This window comes from Peromyscus maniculatus, chromosome 8 (assembly GCF_049852395.1).
Source record: "Peromyscus maniculatus bairdii isolate BWxNUB_F1_BW_parent chromosome 8, HU_Pman_BW_mat_3.1, whole genome shotgun sequence".
In the NCBI taxonomy this organism is placed as follows: Eukaryota; Metazoa; Chordata; class Mammalia; order Rodentia; family Cricetidae; genus Peromyscus; species Peromyscus maniculatus.
This window is the reverse complement of record NC_134859.1, coordinates 80,850,563-80,869,417: the sequence shown is the minus strand read 5'-3', so window position 1 is coordinate 80,869,417 and position 18,855 is coordinate 80,850,563. Positions and strand designations below refer to the sequence as shown.

The 18,855-nt window shown below is 39.0% G+C and overlaps 1 protein-coding gene across 38 annotated transcripts in view; it reads right to left on the bottom strand.

The window, feature by feature from the left end:
• The window catches only part of Mbtd1 (mbt domain containing 1), a 65,302-nt gene that overhangs the window by 24,965 nt on the left and 21,482 nt on the right, over positions 1 to 18,855 (bottom strand). For 14 of the 38 annotated variants that reach the window (XM_076543145.1, XM_076543159.1, XM_076543143.1 and 11 more), the window contains 5 exons: positions 17,074 to 17,273; positions 12,608 to 12,741; positions 11,158 to 11,272; positions 9,571 to 9,653; positions 81 to 198 (listed from right to left, as the gene is read on the bottom strand). In XM_076543145.1, the coding sequence (XP_076399260.1) occupies positions 81 to 198; positions 9,571 to 9,653; positions 11,158 to 11,272; positions 12,608 to 12,741; positions 17,074 to 17,227 (604 nt within the window). In that variant the 5' untranslated portion in view covers positions 17,228 to 17,273. Of the gene's footprint in view, positions 1 to 80; positions 199 to 9,570; positions 9,654 to 11,148; positions 11,273 to 12,601; positions 12,742 to 17,073; positions 17,274 to 18,855 lie in introns of all 38 variants that reach the window. The other 24 variants (XM_042282611.2, XM_076543162.1, XM_016008484.3 and 21 more) reach the window with 3 other exon arrangements.

The window sequence follows — 18,855 nt, the reverse complement described above, 5'->3', positions numbered from 1 at the left end:
CAAAATTTATACTCTTTTTTAATTTAACAAAAGTTTGTATCCCTGGCATTTTCTAGTAAATCATCATGTATGCTTTTCACCTGCTAATTTTATAATTCCAGCAATCCAGAAGACTTTGGTAGGTAGACTGCAGTCTGTATTGGGAACTTCTATTCTTACATTTTCTGAGATATCACCCCAGCAGGTCCCCATAGGTGCCTGTCATACAAAAATTATTAAATTATTATCTTAGTAACATAAGCACAAAACACCATTTAAAATAGTATCAATAATGGAATATTCACATAAAAATGTCACTTTAATCCATTCATCTTTTCTTGAAGTATAGTTTCTATTCCTTGTTGTCAAGAATTCTACTTGGAGAAAGCCAGAATAAGGAACAAATTCAATACAGAAGACAGAATCTGCACTTATTAGATCCACATTGACTTCAAAATTCAAGCCCCAATGTGACATTTAAGTAATAATTATTCTAAAACCCAAATTACAAACTTGGCCAACATCATAAAATCAAGGTGACTTGAGGAATTTAGTGTTTTTAATGCGTACTGAATGAAAATATTTTAACCCTCAACTTTTAAAGATCTTGCCCAAGAGTAGGAAAAAATTAATTACAATTAACAGGTTTCAATGTGATCTGTACAAATAGAACAAGCATCTGTATTTCAAATTTAAGTTAAATCCATAGAATGTAAATACAGTCTATTCAGACGGACAGGAAAAAGCAGCGGGAAAGTCATTAGGGGGAAGTTGAAGGGATTTGGGAAACGAGGCCTGCAGTAAATTGTTAAATAACTTATTATCTCAAAATTTCTTATGCAACAATTACTATGAAAAGAATACTTCCAATGTTGGAGATATTGATCATTGGTCTCCATACTACTGGTTAAGATGGCTAAACTACCTAAGAGTATAACAATCACACTCCCCAAAAGGTAACGTTCCCATTCCTGAGTCCTTAAACTGCAAGGCAATACACAATTACTTGGGCTTTATGCAATAGTAAATTAAGTCAAGTACACGAGTTTATAATTATTCATTAGTGCTGATAATTCTAGTTTCTGTGGCCCTGGATAATTAGGTTTCCATGAAATGTAGAACACTGGACATAAATAAAAGGATAAGGTGAGGTTCCAGAAGGCCTAATAATATGAATCAATCAGGTGAAAACAAAACAGCCTCAAAATTAAAAGATACGCAAGCATAGACATGAACTAGCAAATATAGATATTGGGAAAATGTTATTTATTCCACAGAAGGAATGCCCCTTATACCTTGATGGTAACCCAAAATAGAGTCAGTCTAAAGCAATATTTAACTCCTGCCCTCTACAAACAGTTACAAATTTCTGAAGGAAACAGAATGCCAAATAATAGTGAACTAAGAGCTAGAAACCAAAGACAAAATCAGTTAATGGCTAACTCTTTGAGTAGCAAGCAATGAGTATACCTTAACAACTTAGAGACACGTCCGATCTCAATTATTTGTGATTATGGGGGAAGGAACACATATACATCTTTCCAAGAGGGAAGGAAAAAACAAAACTACCCCTCCCCCTTTGACACAGGGTTTTGCTATGTAACTCAAGTTGGCCTGAAATTTGCCATTCTATCACATTGGCCTCCACTTTGCAATGCTCCTGCCACAGCCCTCCCCCCAACCAAGTGCTAGGGTTATAGGTGTGTGTGCCACCATGCCTGGTTTTCCTTTTTAAACAGGAAGACTGGACCCTTCAGGTTCTGCTACCTCCCCCTACATCATTCTAGACTGTAGGGCCATCCCTATTGCCAGCAGATATGATCAGAAAAGGAGAGGCTAGAAGGAAGACATGTAGCACAAACTAAGCTAACATATATAAATACAAAATACAAAGACCACTCATTTCTTGTAAGGCTTAGCAATCAGAGAAGATTGGTGCAGGTAATTGCATGCACAAAGCTGCATGAAACTCAAGGAGGGTAGCTACTCTTTGCTTGACTGCCAAATCTGTTAATTTGTTTTTTATTGAGAAGAGCTGTGGTTATGCTGAGAAGGTACAGGTTAGTTGGGCACAATGCTAAATGAAATTTGCATACAGGACTCCTTTCTGAGCTAGACTTGACAATCTGTTGTGCTGATTATTTTTTTAAAGCTTCAGTATTATCTTTGAAGAAAATACTTTTTAGTGCTATTTATTAAAGAAGTATTTTCTTTAAAAAAAAGGCAATGCTCACTTGAGTGGGAGATCTTTGGTTTGGTCCCTATAGTCTGGATTGGTATAGGAGAAAGTAGCAGAAAGTGACATTTGTTCTTGCCTGTAAGGTTGTGGTTCTGCTAGGCCCTCTTAAACCAATCCATATGGTTCACTCTATGAAAAAAAAAAATAAACAAACATCAACAAGATAGAGCACTACAGTTATAACAAAGTATGTGCTCGATGTGTTGAAATGATAGTGATTTCATAGATAAATCTGCCCTTTTTTTGAAAAAAAAAAAAAAAAAAAAATTCTTTGAAGTGTGGAAGACGGAATGACCCAGGGCTTGACAGCCATCTTCATCTAAGTCATTTGTCTTCTCCTGCTGGCAGGAGGGATACCTCTCAAGTCTGGATTGGTATAGCATGAACTAGCAGAACCATCATTTACAGGTAACAACAAATTTACCTTCCAGACTCAGGATGCGAGGTCTACCTCAGGCTCCTCCCAAACAAGGAAGATCTGCTCCACCACTTCCTGCTCCAGGGCCACTCGTGAGAGCTATCTGGGAGCGACTCTCCTTCCCTGCAAAGTAAGCTGTCATCAGGTCCTGTAGAGATGGCCAAATCCAAATGCTGAGGGGTCCCCAACACAAATGTATGATAACCTATCTATCTGAAGGAAAATAACCTGGCAGGAAGTCTTATTTCCTTCACTTTGAGGATATTCCCAGCTAGTCCAATAGCCCAGATGACTGGTATTCAGACATGTAAGAGGGCACACATGATGCATACAGAAATAACAATTTCCTTCTACAGCACTGCTAACCTCCAACTTTTGATAACCACACTCAATCTTTAGAGAGTATAAATGAGCAGAGGTTAGACCTGAAGCTGCAGGTAGGAAATCAAGAAAGAATTTATCCCCATGATAAAGCAAAATCCACCATTACTGTATCTCCAAACAAAAAAGTACTTGATTACTAAAGTATACCTATTAGAAAAAGATGAAATAATGTTTGGTCAAAAAAGACAAGGAAAAAAGTCAGGCACAGTGCTGCCCATCTGTAATCGCAGCACGTGGGAGGCTGAGGCAGGAACTTTTTGAGTCTGAAGCTAGCTTGGGATACATAGCAAGGCTCTATCTCAACTTCTGCCCTTACCCAAACAAAACAAAACAAAACAAAACAAAACCTCCAACCTATTCTCTCCAGAAATCATACTCACCTTTTGATCTGACACCAGGATCTATTGGGGGTGGAGTGGGGGTGAGGGCAGCATAGAGATGGGGAGTGCAAGGAAAATACAAAAGGAAAATGGAATGTTTGAGAACGCCTGAGAAAAAGGCTACACATATGGTTAAAGAAAGCAGAAGTCACTAATTTGAAGTCTTTTTTATTTTTGAGACAAGGTCTTACTCTGTAGCCTAGGCTGGCCTGGAAGTATGCAGACCAAACTAGCCATATACTCGCTGTGATCCTCCTGCCTCAGCTTCCCAAACAAGGAAGCCTTCTACATGATGAGATTACAGGTATGCACCACCACACTTGGGTTTTAAAACTGCCGAATTAAAATAAAACAAAACGTAGTTTAATCATTATGAGATACCAAAAGAAAAACAAAATCCACTCTGGGATAGAGTCTGAAGTTAAGACATTCATTTAGTTTACTTAGGCTTCTTTTAAATTAGGCTTTCCTGAAAACCTATGGCAGGTGATTTTTAGTATGGGGGCTCTCTGCCTTTGTAGAGAATGTATTTCATGTTAGTGTTAGCTTAGGTGGAACACTAAGTGCCAGAAATGAACTCAAGTTTTCTTTTTTCTTAAAGATCTATTATTTATTTAATGTATATGAACATTCTATCTGCACGAATGCCTTTATGCCAGAAGAGGGCATCAGATCCCATAATAGATGGTTGTGAGCCACCATGTGGTTGCTGGGAATTGAACTCAGGACCTCTAGAAGAGCAGCTAGTGCTCTTAACCACTGAGTCATCTCTCCAGCCACAAAGATTAGAATTATTTATCTTTGTTTTATTTACATGAATGTTTTGCTTGCATGAGTGTTTGTTCCTGGTGCCTTCAGAAGACAGAAAGGTTTGGATGCTCTGAAACTATAGTTACAGAAGGCTGTGAGCCACTATGTGGATGCTGGGAATTGAACCTGGGTCCCCTGAAAGAGTAACTAGTGCTCTTAACTGCTGAGCCACCTCTTTTATAATCTAAGATGACACATGGAGCTTCTATCTTTAATTATAAAGGATATGAAGTTATATCATGCATTTTCTAATGTTTTCTTTCTGTGAGTCAACCTAAAAGGTAATTTTAGTTGAATAATATTCCTAATAAACATGTATTTGAGAAATCATACCATGAATTTTGCTACAAAAAAATTACTACAAAGGCCTTCTGTTTTTCTTTTCTTTCTTTTTTAAATTTTATTTTCTGTGGATTGGTGTCTTGTCTGCATTCATGCATGGGTGAGGGTGTTGGATCCCTTGGAAATGCAGTTACAGACTGTTGTGAGCTGTCATGTGGATGCTGGGAATTGAACTCAGGACCTCTGGAAGAGCAGCCAGTACTCTTAATCACTGAGCCGTCTCTCCATTAAAACAAAACAAGTATATTTGACACATGTTGCAAGTAAAGAATAAAAACTTATTTCTTCAAAAAAGCTGCACTCAGGTCAGAGAAAAAAAATAACAGTGATATTAACAGTGATATATAAGTGATACAAGGTATACTCATGGAGGCAGAATGAAAAGGTCAAACTAACAGTTTTAAAGTCATAGGTGTGGTAAACCATGTCTCTAATACCAACAAAAAAGAAGCTGAGGCAGGAGGACTGCCATGATTTCCAGAGTGGTCTCGTCTACAGAGATCCTGCTTTGAAAACTAACCCATCAATAAATCATCCCCACCCCCACCTGCTACCACAAAACCTGGCACTGCCCCCCACACCCCCAGTCCCAAGTCATAACATAGCTACACACGATGGCACACCTTTATAATCCCTTAGGAGGCTGAAGCAAGAAGATTAAGTTATAGGCCAGCCTGGGCTACATAGTGAGAGACCCATCTCAATTCCCTGCCCAACCGTCCCCCACCCAGATAAATATCTGCGAATCTGCTGAATCTACACAGAATTATCTAAGTGGTATATAGTTAATATATAATTATGAGTTCTTTTTGTTCGTTTGTTTTATTTTGCCTTGTGTGGCTACTACCACCCAAGAACTAAGAAAGGGCTCAGTGTATACTCCCTTTGTAGAGGACTTTAGTTTGTTTCTCCAGGTGTTTCATACCCACTTGTAATTCCAGCTTCAGAGAATCTGGCAGCTTTGGCTTCCATGGGCATCTGTACTTATGTGCACATACTCACATGTAAACATATACATAATTAAAATAACAAAAGTAACCTGAAAAAGAACTAAGGACTTTAAATTACGAAAATGAAATAAGTTTAAAATTATAACCCAGCTTCTCAAAAAAGTAGTAAAGCTTTATTTAAGAGATGGTCTAGGTAAGCTAAAGGATTTTGAAGAAGCTGCCAGCTTTCTGACTACACATTAAAGATCATATTTTTCCTCCCTTGTTTTGAGGTTTTTGATAGTCTCACACTGCAGCCAGGTTGGCCTGGAACTCACAGTGCTCTTGCCTCAGCCTTCTGACTCCTGGGAAAGCAAGTATGTGCCATTGTATCTGGTTAATTTATGATTTAGTAAAAATTTTATTATCCAATTCAGTGATTTCCAACTCAGGACTGCCAATGTTAAGCAGATAATGACTAGAGACCAATTTGCTCTGCGAAACCAATCAATGTAGTTTCTTGCTGTGATTGAAGTCTGAGTCAGATTTTATTAGGTAAGCAATAATATGGGAAAGGACAAAAGGGACTCAATTTTCATTGTAAACTTATCTTTCTTTCTTTTGGTGACAATGAGGTCTCATCAAATTGCCTTAAACTTGTGATCCTTTTGTAGCTGAGATTACAGGGCTACAGAATCAAGGTTGGTTCCAAAGAGTCTTTGTTTATTTATTAGACAAAGTCATGCTATGTCACCTTGTTGGCCTGGTACTGAGTACACATCTTAGGCTGGCTGCCAATACGATGGCCGCCCCGTTGGTTTATCCTTCTGAGCACTGGGATTACAGATGTGTACCACCAATGCTTGACTCTAAGATATTTTTATTTTAAATTATGTTTATGTATTTCTGGCTTTGTGTATGTGTATGTAGGTGCCCATGGAGGACATAGGCATCAGATCTCTGTGGAGCTGGAGTTACAGGCAGTTCTGAAACACTCAACATGGGTACTGGGAACAGAACTTGAATCCTGAAAGAGCAGTGTATGAGCTTAACTGCTGAGCTATCTAGTCTTACAATGTATGTTGTGGAACTTCATTTACAGAAATTTAAAGAATTTCATACTTGAAAATATCTGACTTAAAACAAAGTGCTGACAATAGGGTATATGGACCCTTACTTGAGAAGAGGTTGGTTAAACTGGAGAATCTAGGCAGTCAGGATTCTGTTAACACACTCATAACTCCTATTTCAACCAGAACAGCTTTGCTTCTGCATCATATATTAGAGATGAGTATTTATAAATTAGGTTTGAAAAAGAATCTCTACCAGCAAGAAGGTTCCTATTTGATACCCAAGTGGGTTAGAGAGCAGACGTGGGTCTCTTAAGAAGAAAACCTGTTAGAGAATATGTTAAGTCTTAGAGAGATGGTGCTATGAGACAGGGTCTTCTGCTCCCAGTAATTCCTGGTAAGAGACTTTCCACAGCCCAAGCCAGTAACTTCTCTTAGAGACAAGATAGAAAATGATCTCCAGGAGAAGACTGCAGAGTCAACTCTGAAGAATAAAATCGAGTTTAGCATGAGTTCTACCTCTTAAATCAAATGGCTTCACCTGAAATGTTGATCAAAGCAACAGAGCAAATGCAATGTACTAAGACAAAGCTTTTCCTCTCTGGTAAGGAGGAAGCAGTAAAGACAGGTGAGTGGGCCGGCAGTGGTGGCACACACTTTTAATCCCAGCACTCCTGGGAGGCAGAGATAGGTGGATCTCTGTGAATTCAAGGCCAGCCTGGTCTATAGAGCGAGATTCAGGACAGGCACCAAAACTACACAAAGAAAACCCTGTCTCAAAATAAATAAATAAATAAATAAATAAATAAAATAAAATAAAAAGTGAGTGGAACAGGGATGGGCTCCACATAACCGACAGATGCTTCATTCTGAGTGAGAAAGGAAGATGTCACATTATCCTTATTAATAAGTTAGCTGCTCCACTCTATGCCATAGAATATCCTTTACTGCTGGTCTTGAACTCACTATGTAGCCAAGGCTAGCCTTGAACTCTTGGATCCTCCTGCTTCTACCTCCCAAGTGCTGGGATTATAAGTATATGCTACCATACCCAGATCCTGAACTGAACTTTAAATCATAAAATAGGTCCTTTATTACTAATTACTATCTCCAACCCCATTCAAACAGCTCCCCTTGACATAACCACAACTCTTAATTTAGCATTCATTTTTCCATTCCTTTCTGGAATTGTACTTATTTCCAAGGTAGAATTACCTGCCCTATGACCATTTCAATCTTAAAATAGCAAAGCTGTAAGCAAAATCAACCAACAATTATTTTAAGAGATGTACTCAACTTCATTCAGTATTAACTGTTAAAAGATATGGACAGGAACTGAAATACACTTTCAGGACCTTGAATGCTATTTTTAAAATATTCTGGTTACTTATATAAAAAGGCTTGACCTAGTTTATGACATAAAACATTAAAAAGAAGATCTAAAGAAAGATGAAAGCCATTTAAAAAGAGACAACAGACAAGTGTGTCAGGAATCTGGGATGAAGACTTACTATGGAATTCTGAGCATCTCAGCACCACAGAGCAACACTGTGAGAACTGAGTTTGTGCTTTATGCTCTGCAGTGCTAAGTACAGGATCTGTGTGGCTGGGTAGGTGTCCTGTGAGTGACACTCCAGCTCTGCAGTTCTCTTTGTAGCTGTTGTACATAATGCAACCATATGTGTTACTCTGTTCTTCCCAGGATGTCTGTATTATCAAGAGTATAGCATAAATCATCCACTTGACTCTCGGCTAGGCACCTAAAAGTTGCATTTTAGGTTCTCTTAGACAGCATGCCACAGACAAAGAGCTTAACATTTGTATATTAAAGGAAGAAAACAAACAAATTAATGCACCGGGCTTTAATATACATTTACACTAGAGAATTAATAAGCTGGCAAGAAAGTATGTGCAGTTTTGTTCACATGCTATTATTTAATAAAACCCTTAGCAAATGCTAATTGAGAACAAAACTGCACTGATTTCTTTTCTGTTTATGTATGCACAGTAGACAGTCTTTAAATATAAATTAATCATGTCAGGTTAAGAAATATTAGGGCAAATTACCAAAGATAAATCAAAGTGAAATAACATGATATTGACACATTGTTTTTACATCAGATGCTCTGAAAACAACACCTTTCAAACTTATTTTTTTTAAAAAAGATTTATTTATTTATTATAGTGTTCTGTCTGCATGTATGCCTGCAGGCCAGAAGAGGGCACCAGATCTCATTACAGATGGCTGTGAGCCACCACATGGTTGCTGGGAATTGAACTCAGGACCTCTGGAAGAGCAGCCAGTGCTCTTAACTCTGAGCCATCTCTCCAGCCCCCAGCCCTCAAACTGGTTTTTTTTTTTTTTTGGGGGGGGGGGGTTTCGAGACAGGGTTTCTCTGTGTAGCTTCGCGCCTTTTCCTGGAACTCACTTGGTAGTCCAGGCTGGCTTTGAACTCACAGAGATCCGCCTGGCTCTGCCTCCCGAGTGCTGGGATTAAAGGTGTGCTCCACTGCCACCTGGTAATTTTTATTGTTCAAAATCACTCATATTGTAACTAAAAAACACATTGGTGTTTTGCCTGCATATATGTCAGAAGCCCTGGAACTGGAGTTACAGACAAGTGTGAGCTACCATGTAGGTGTTGGGAATTGAACCCTAGTCCTCTGGAAGAGCAGCTAGTTCTCTTAACTGCTGAGTCATTTCACCAGCCTGCAACTAAAAAATTTTTTTAATGTTGGAGGCAAAACACAGGACCTTGAATGATTTACGCAATCACTTTGCCACTGAGCTACAACACTTCAGAAGCCTTCAAAAAGGGCTTTTTTGTTGGGCTAACATGAAGATTTTACTTGTAAAACATAAGTTATTCTTAACTATTAGGTATAACAATTAGTAAAGGAGAAATATTTTTTATTTATTGTATAACACAATCTTTCTAAGGATAAGATGATGAGGTGTTATGTTTCTTCAGAATTAAAGATCACACATTTCATGGTAAGGGAGAAATTCCATACTCACATGTTTGAAACAGGTGACTGGAGCTGCTATGAAGCTATTGCTGTTGATGTAGTTACCCCAGCTGAAGCCTTCCACGGAGATTGCTGAAATAAAGGAAGCTTAGATATAATTCTCCAACATTTGATTTCCAAAAAAAGTGTTCTTTGTTTATTTAACATTTATTGGGGAACATGTGGGGAGCCCAGGGACTAAATTCAGGTTTCTAAACTTTTACCTGCTTAGCTACACTTTGCGAGCCTGTTGTTGTTGTTATTATTATTATTTTATTGTCTTTTTCTTTCTTCTTTCTTTCTTCTTTCTTTCTTTTTCTTTCTTTCTTTCTTTCTTTCTTTCTTCCTTCCTTCCTTCCTTCCTTCCTTCCTTCCTTCCTTCCTTCCTTCCTTCTTTCTTTCTTTTTCTTTCTTTTCTTTTCTTTTCTTTTCTTTCTTTTTTTTTTGGTTTTTCAAGACAAGGTTTCTCTGTGTAGCTTTGGAGCCTTTCCTGGAACTCACTCTGTAGCCCAGGCTGGCCTCGAACTCACAGAGTTCCACCTGCCTTTTGAGTACTGGGATTAAAGGTGAACACTACCACCCAGTCAGCTGTAGTGGCACACTCCTTTAATCCCAGCACCTGAGAGACTCTGGAGACAGAGGCAGGCAGATCTCTGAGTTTGATACCAGCCTGGTCTACAAAATGAGTTCTAGGAGAGCCAGAGCTACACAGAGAGACCCTGTCTCAAAGAAACAACAACAAAAAACAAAACAAAACAAAACAAAATAAAAAACCCCAACCAACCAACCAAACAACAACAACAAAAAAAAAACAAAACCCAAAAAGAACAAACCCAAAAGAAAGTTTTTTGGTGAAAAGTACTCAAACACTTGAGAGGTGGTGGCGAGGGTGGGTGGGGTCGGGGTCAGTCTTCTAGGGACACATAGTAAGACCCTCTTTTCAAAACCCATCATATATCTCATCATAAGTTTTGTTTTTCCAAATAACATGAGCTTTTACTGGTTAAAAACCTTTTCTAAATACTTGGTACCAAAAGTATATCACATTTCAGAGTTCCGTGGATTTTCAGGCATTTGCATCGACTTTATTGGTGCTTAAATGGCACATATTTCAAACTATTTTCGATTTCAGATTTTCTTTTTTGGTGGTGCTAGCAATTGAATGAGGGCCTTGTGCACTAGGTGAGTACTCCACCACTAAACAAGTGCCTTCCCCAGATCAGAGTCTTCTAGGGACACATAGTAAGACCCTCTTTTCAAAACCTACTCTCATCATAACTTTTGTTTTCCCATAAAGATTAAAGAACTTGACCAAATAATATGAATATAAATATGAATAACTAATTTCCTATTTCTAATTGGGGATGTCCCACTTGGATTTACAAACACATTACCACCACCATTAGAATGTCTTTGTGTGTCAATTATTCCCTTCTACAATTATTAACAACCAACCACTTGATACCAGGAAGCACACAGTCTTAATGTGCTAACAGAAAAAAACATACAGTCCAAATGCAACCCAAGGTTAAAATGCTATTACTTGAAACCAGTCAGATGAATAATATTTCTCTTTTATTACACTCACCAGAATTACCTGCTTTTGTCTTTGCTTGATTTTGCAAGGTAGCTTGATATTGAGCATAGGCAGCTAATTTAGCAACTAAAGGTTGTTTCTGAAGGACTTTTGCTTTCTTTGTTGGAGGCTTACCCTGAAACAAGAAAAGTTAAGTAAATAGAATTCTTCACCCCTCCACAACTGAAATTTAACATGATTGCATACTACTCATTGTGCTTAAATATTGAGGGTTTAGAAAATTATTAAAGCAGAGGAAACATACAAGGAATTTTAACATGAGAGGTTTTTCTTTTTGTTCTGCTACAATGTAGTTATCTAATATGGGCAGCAGAGCTGGTGCAGACTAAAACAGCAATATGCGAATTAATATGTTAATAAAAATTATATCCCACAAAATGTTAAAATATAGGCTGTGGTGGATACTTGACCTCTTCTTAGAGTAGACAGAATCAGTGTTATTCACTCATGCAGCTGCGAAGCATTGCTACTGATATGGTAAGAGAAGACAACTGAATGTTCAAAGAGCAAGTGACTGAGGTTTATACCTTTAGTGCTAACGCAAAATGTCAATGACATAATGATCATGGCCAAATTCAGTGTGACAAACTGCCATCCATTTGGGTACAGTCAGGATAACTGTCTATCTGAAATATAGAAATACATCTAAGTGATGTATTTCCTTCATCTGAGGGATTTAAGTAACTTCAGTGCTATGTAATGATCACAATAAGTTAAATGAGAGGAAAACTGTGACCATACAAAAGATAATTACAAAAACCAGTATTCTAATGCCTTAAGAAATTTTTAGATGGTACGGTAACAGCTTAGTCAAGTAGTCAAGACTCCAGGGTTCTGTAGGTGCTAATATACATTTAAAAGACGATTTTTTTTTCATTTCATGGATGTTTTTAAAAATGTGAGTTATATTAGCAAACATATTTGGTTAAGGTATCAAATTGGCTGCACTCAAAAGTATAAAGTTGAACTTGCCTATCACGCACAAAGCTGGGGTTTATTACCAGCAACAAAAATCCCAAGAACAAAGAACAAAAACCAAAATACAGCACATGATGAGGAAAAAACAAAAGAAAACAGAAAAACCCCAAAATATATCATTTTCACCAAAATGGTGATTCTACCTTGATATTAACTCAAGGAAACACTGGGGAGGGAGCATAAGAGACAATGGCTGTATTGTCTACATAGAACAAGGTGTTTAATTGTACTTATGTGGAAAAAGGTCTTTTTAGTTCATTTATAAAGTTAATTTACAGCTCATTTTGGACAGCCTGTCTCCATCATATAGGATACTCCAATTTATATTACTCGTGCCTCATACATTTCCTAAAAGTGTGGCTGAAAATCACTGGCCAGTGGACAGAGGTGGAGTGCAGTGAACCACACTCAGATCACAGGGAAGTGAAAGCCGTGGGAAACAGGAAGAATAAGAAGGTTTCTGTACCGTTACCTGAAGTCTGGCCAGAATGCTTGCCTTCTTAGAGTTTGACGAGTAACTTCGTGAACAGGAAACACTGCAGAAACGTTTTGTTTTAGAGTAAAAAGCGTCTCGTACACCGACCATCCCACACATCTCACAGGTAGCTAATTAATAAAACGAGAACATCCGTATGAAAGATCATATAGTAAAATCAAATCTCTCTACCTGTCTAGAGGTATTTAGCTAAAAATCAGCAACGAGCTTTCTTCCCTCTCTTATACATGGTGGTAGTGGTGGTGGGGGTCTATAAAGCCTGAAAATTTCCTGAAGTCCTAAAGGCTTTAAAAAGGTCAAGAGGCATGTCTGTAATCCCAAAACTGAGTGTATGGAGAGGGAGGGAGGGGGGAAAAGAGGGAGTGAGGGAGAGAGAGGGAGGGAGGGAGGAAGGAAGGGAGGGGAAGGGCGTGTACACACGTGTGAGAGTGAGCACGCATGCTTGTTTTCAACTAACATTTTCCTAATGCTTATTATGTGGTTGGCATTTTTGTATGTACTGATATATATATGTATATATATATGATATATTATGAATTTCAGCTTTTAAAAGGATTATGAACAAAAGACTAAAAGGAGTACAACATAATTGAGGATTAACAAAATTATAGCAAAAGCCTTTAAAATATTGCAAAGGTTGAAACCAAAAAAGATCAAGTAGTTAGAAAAATTAAGAAGACTCTTTCAAATTATGTCCAGGGGACACAGAAGGATGGGGCAGGCTCCAAGTATGAGGCAGAAGTCAGGCTAAGAGACAACTTAGCTTCTTATGGGCATTACATAATGACCAATAGCCTGAAAGGCAGAATTACATAAACACATGTTACACAAACCAAAATTAAAAAAATTCAAACAGAGCTGGGCCTGGCTATGCAAGCAGGCCAAGTCAGATGGGTTAAGAGTTCAAGGTTTCCCTAGGCTATAGAGTGAATTCAAGGCCAGTGTGGGTACCTAAGTAAAATCCTGTCTCAGTAAAAAGTGGGCTGGGATACAGTTCAGTGGCAGAGCACTAGCATGCATGAGGTCTAAGTTTAATCCTTAGTACTACCTAAGAGAGAGAGAGAAAATAAAAGAAAAAAATCCATAGGTTAACGTTCCACCCAATGGTTAAACTGAAGACACCTGTAGCATAACCAGCACTTACAAATCCACGAGAAATGGAAACAAGTCAGAACACCAAAACTACAAGACACTGCCAATGAATATACGGTGTCCCATTTGAGACAAAAAAGAATGGTTCTATACAGATTCTAGATCATTAAAAGTTTGCCACAGTAGAGCTCTGTTTTGATCCTAACATTTGGAGGGCAAAAACAGGCCCTGACTCCACAATGAGTTCTAGGCCAGCCTGGTGGTCAACACCCTGTCTCCCAACAAAACCAAACTAGTCAAGTGGACAATGAATCCTTGACAAGAATTATACAACATCAAACTACAATGCTCTTTTGTTATAAGATTTCCACACTGGTAGGGCATCACCAAAGTACAGCAAGAATAATTAACAACAGGAATTAAGCTGTATTTTTTTTTTTCAGTCAGGGTCTCACTATGTAGCCCTGGTTGGCTTGGAATTCACTATGTAGTTTAGACTGGCCTTAAACTCACTGAGCTCTGCTTGCCTCTGCTTTCTAGGTGCTAGAATTAAAGGTGTGTGCCACCATACCAAGTTCAGTATTGCTGACAAAAGTTTTCATGTAGCTTTGTCAACTGTGACCGAGAAATGTCAGGTGGGACAGAAAACACCTAGGAAATCCTCCTTTTCTGGTTTGTGGTGCCAGATTTAACATAGTTTCTTTCCATGCAAGGAAAGAACTCTACCCTGAGCCACACATCTAGCGTTCCCTAGGTACATGGATTTTTGTTTTTTTGAGACATCATCAAGTCTTGATTGCCCTGGGACTTGCTATGTAGACCAGGCTGGCCTCAACCTCAGAGAGATCCTCCTGCCTTTGTCTCCAGAGTGCTGAGATTAAAGGAGTACACCATCACCCCTGGTCCTAGGTACATTTTAATTGATTGAGCAATCTTTTTGTTTTGTTCCTCAGACAAAGGTCTCATATTAAGTAGGCCAGGCTGGCCTCAAACTCTCAACCTGCTTCCTGCCAGCCTCTCAAGTGATGGGATTTTTGGATGAATCACCACAGATGACCTTGTGAGTTTTGGTAAATGAAGTTCTGTGACAGTGTATGCATTATGCACTATGCATGTGTATGTGTGTGCGCGCGTGTGCGCGCACACCTGCTGTCTGAGTATGTGTGGAAGTCAACTTTAGCTGTTGTTCCTTAGGTGCCATCTACCTTGTTTTGTGGAGACAGTCTGGCTCACAGCTTGCCAAGTAGGTTAGGCTGACTTGCCAGGAGCTCCAGGGATGCATCCATCCCCAGCCCCCTAGTGCTGGCTGGGCTTACGAGTGGACACTATCATACTTGGCTTTTTACATGATATCTGGCGAGCACACACAGGTCCTCATGCTGACACAGCATAGACTTTACTGACTGAGCGATGGCCTCAAACACTAAAGTTGGTAAAATACTTGTTTCTGGGAGAGCTTCCCTGTGTAGTCCATGCTGGATCTTCCTGCTTTTTAGTCTCTGCAAGTGTTGCCACTACAGCCACTCTTAACTTAAGTACAATTTTTTATATGGTTTGCAGAACTCTGTACCAGGCTTACCACGTTCAGTTTCTTAGTTAAAAGACAGTAGGATGCACAAAATAGGATTATCATATCTGTAAATGATACACAGCTGAAAAATAAGATGACATAGTGTCCAACACTAGATGACAGAATTAAAAAAAAAATTTCTACGATCAAAGATCAGTAAGAAAGAGGCTTCTATAAGAGATCAAAGCCCCAGATTGGTTTATATATGCCATAAAACAATAAAAGCCAGGTGGTGGTGGCGCACACCTTTAATCCCAGACTCGAGGCAGAGGAAGGTGGATCTCTGAGTTTGAGGCCATCCTGGTCTACAGAGTGAGTTCCAGGGCTACACAGAGAAACCCTATTATCAAAAAACCAAAACCAAAACCCAACCAAACAGAAGCAACAACCAAACAGTGAGCTGGCTGTGTAGGTGAAAGCACTTGCCAAGCAAGTGTGGCAAGCTGAACCGGATCTCTCACACGCACATACAGGCGGAAGAGAATTACACACAGCTGTCTTTCTGATCTCTCTTAGTGTGCTATGGCATGTGCACCAACATATACACCTCCACCTTTCACCCCACCTTCCAATTTAAAAAAGATGCTAGAAGAAATAGTTATTATCTTAAGCTCAGCATTATTTTAGAAAGAGCCAGTGACTTAACTGCAGTGTCCTGAAGAAGACAGCAAGGCTGAAATATCTTTTGGTCCCAGTATAACCAGCCATTTGCTGGAAGTGTTTTGAGGATGGGGTGCTTTCAGTGGGACTGATAATAGCACTAGGCAAATCAGGAAGAGCTGTTCCTATTAGCAAATAATCTGAATATTACCAGGAAAAAGTGGCCAGGATATTGGTGAGTGGAATTTCTCTGATACTAAAAGTGGAGGAAATGACTATGGTTATTTGATAGGCCTCAGAAATACACCAAAGTAAGTGGTCTAGTGTAGAGAGATGTCATTATAAAAAGACCAAAATATTCTGGCAGCTTGATTTAAAAAAAAAAAAAAAAAAAAAGGGGGTCACTTGATACATGCACACACTTTTTTTATTTGTGGTCCCAAGGATGGAACCTAGGGCACTGTGCATGCTAGGGAAGCATTACCTCTTGGCCCCTAGTTTATCCTTAAAAGGAACATTAAACCCAAATAAAAAAAGTCAAAATATTCTGGTTCAATATAAAGCATATTCTAGTGCTGAGAACCACTACAAAATGAGACCACTTTCTGTGTAAGACAGGCAGCACCTTATTATTGGAGGTGATAACTTATGTGCCAGGCATGGTGGGGCAAGTGTGGCAGGAATACTGTACCAAGTTCTAGGCCAGTCTGTGAGTCACAGCAACCTGTTCTGAAAGTGAACCAACCAGCCCTCAACTCCTCCCTGACCCCACAAATCTTGATGAACTGTCACAGAGAAGCCCTACCTCAGTGTTTTTAAAACTCTACGATCTTTCCCACTTTCCCCTCTACAGGAGGGATAGTCATTAACTGAATTTTGCCTTTGCTTTTGCTGTTGTTCCACTTGCTTCCCACTAGAAGGTAGGGTGGCAAAGACAAATTCTGCGATCTTATCTGGAACTCAGGAGTTTCAGGCTCTGTATCTTCAAATAATCCTTTAAAAGTGCTAAGGAGAGACCAGGCATGGTGACACTGTTTATAACCCCAGCAAAGACAGGATGATTGTGAGTTCTTGACCAGTCTGGGCTTTACAGCAAGACACTGTCTAAAAATAAAGTCAAATGAAAACACACTCTCAAACAAAACACCCTCATGCAGTGGGTCAAAGTGTGGACACTCACCCATGCCAGATTTACCATCTGGGTATGTGTAGACTTGTCCATTATTTTTGATAATTGGGAGACTGGAAGGTAAAGGAGCAACTTCTTCTTCACTCTCCTCGGAGCTGGAGCTGCTACTTGTGTCCTCACTGCAGCTATCATAGCCGTCAAACATCCCGAACGAGTCTTCTTTTTCTTCTGGATTGTGAAGAATGTTCTGTCTTTGTAGAAGAAACCAGTGACATGTGACACAGTGCTCACAAGCCCTTCACACAAATTCTGCTAAGTGGGATTTGACCACGAAATCTAGTGCTGAGAACAGATAATTTCTGTTTGTTTATTGGGATAAGATCTCTTTGTTACAGGTCAGGTTGGCCTCAAACTCATGTGATCCTCCAACTTCAGTCTCCCAAGGTACAGGCCTAGCAGACGACATTATTTTATAATGAAATACTAAACACTATGGCAAAACGCACTTCTCTACTATGTGACACAAACTATGTGTACAGTAACTAGTAAATTTAATGATGACAGAACTGAGACTGATGTAATGATTTGTGTATTTAATGAGGCATGTCTCTCCTCCCCTCTAAAAATTTACATCAGATCTTTTATTTTAAAAAAGAGATATAGCTGGGTGGTTGTGGCGCACGTTTTTAATCCCAGCAGCGAAGCAGAGGCAGGTGGATCTCTGTGAATTCCAAGACAACTAGGGCTGTTACACAGAGAAATCCTGTCTCGAGGAAAAACAAAAGTACAAAAGAGAGAGACAAGCATTATTTCCTTTCTTTTTTGTTTTTTCGAGATAGGGTTTCTCTGTGTATCTCTGATTGGTCCTGGAGCTTGCTTTGTAGATCAGGCTGGCCTCAAATTCACTGAGATCCGCCTGCCTCTGTCTCCCAAGTGCTGGGATTAAAGGTGCACACCACCATTACCCGGCTTCAAACATTAATTCTTAATTTGCCTTTCATTTATAAAATTCTGGGTTTCTTTAGAAGAATATATATATATATATATATATATATATATATATATATATATATATATATATATATATATATATTTTAAATGCACATGGGTGTTTTGTCTGCATGTATATCTGTACACCAATTGGATGCCGGGTACCCATAAAGTCCAGAAGAGGTTGTTAGATCTCTGGAACTGGAGTTACAGACAGTTGTGAGCTGCCATGTGGGTGCTGGAAACTGAACCTATGTCCTCTGCAAGAGCGTCAACCACTGAACCATCTTTCCAGCCCTCTTTCTTAATTTGAGACAAAGTTTGTTTGTTAAGGCTGGCCTCAATCCTCTTGACAGTCTGAGTGGCTGAGATTACACAGGTGTGTCTTCAGTGCCCAATTTAGTATGTCAGATCACATAATGTTATACCCTCAAAAATAGTGACTTAGGAGCTTCCCTTGGAAAATTTTGCATGCACCAATGTTGCTACAACTCCCAGCCCCTTTATAGTACTCGTCTATTGTTCTGAGCAACTTCTGGATAGTTTCATAAATTAAATCTATCTTTAAAGAGTCAAAATTTGATACTATTGGAATATTTGAAAAGAAAAAAAATCAGACTCTAAAGGCAATTCCAAAAGAAAAGCTTTGTTAATTTACCCTGATAAGGTAGGTGGTAGGGAATGGGCTAATTTTCATTTGATAGTGTGGTGCTATGAACACAGAATTCTGACCAACATGCCAATATTACCTGAGAACTTAAGTTTTTTCTTAGTCACCCAACAACTACTTATCAAACACCTGTGTACCACACTGTAATTGTGTACACAGCAGATAGTGTTCTT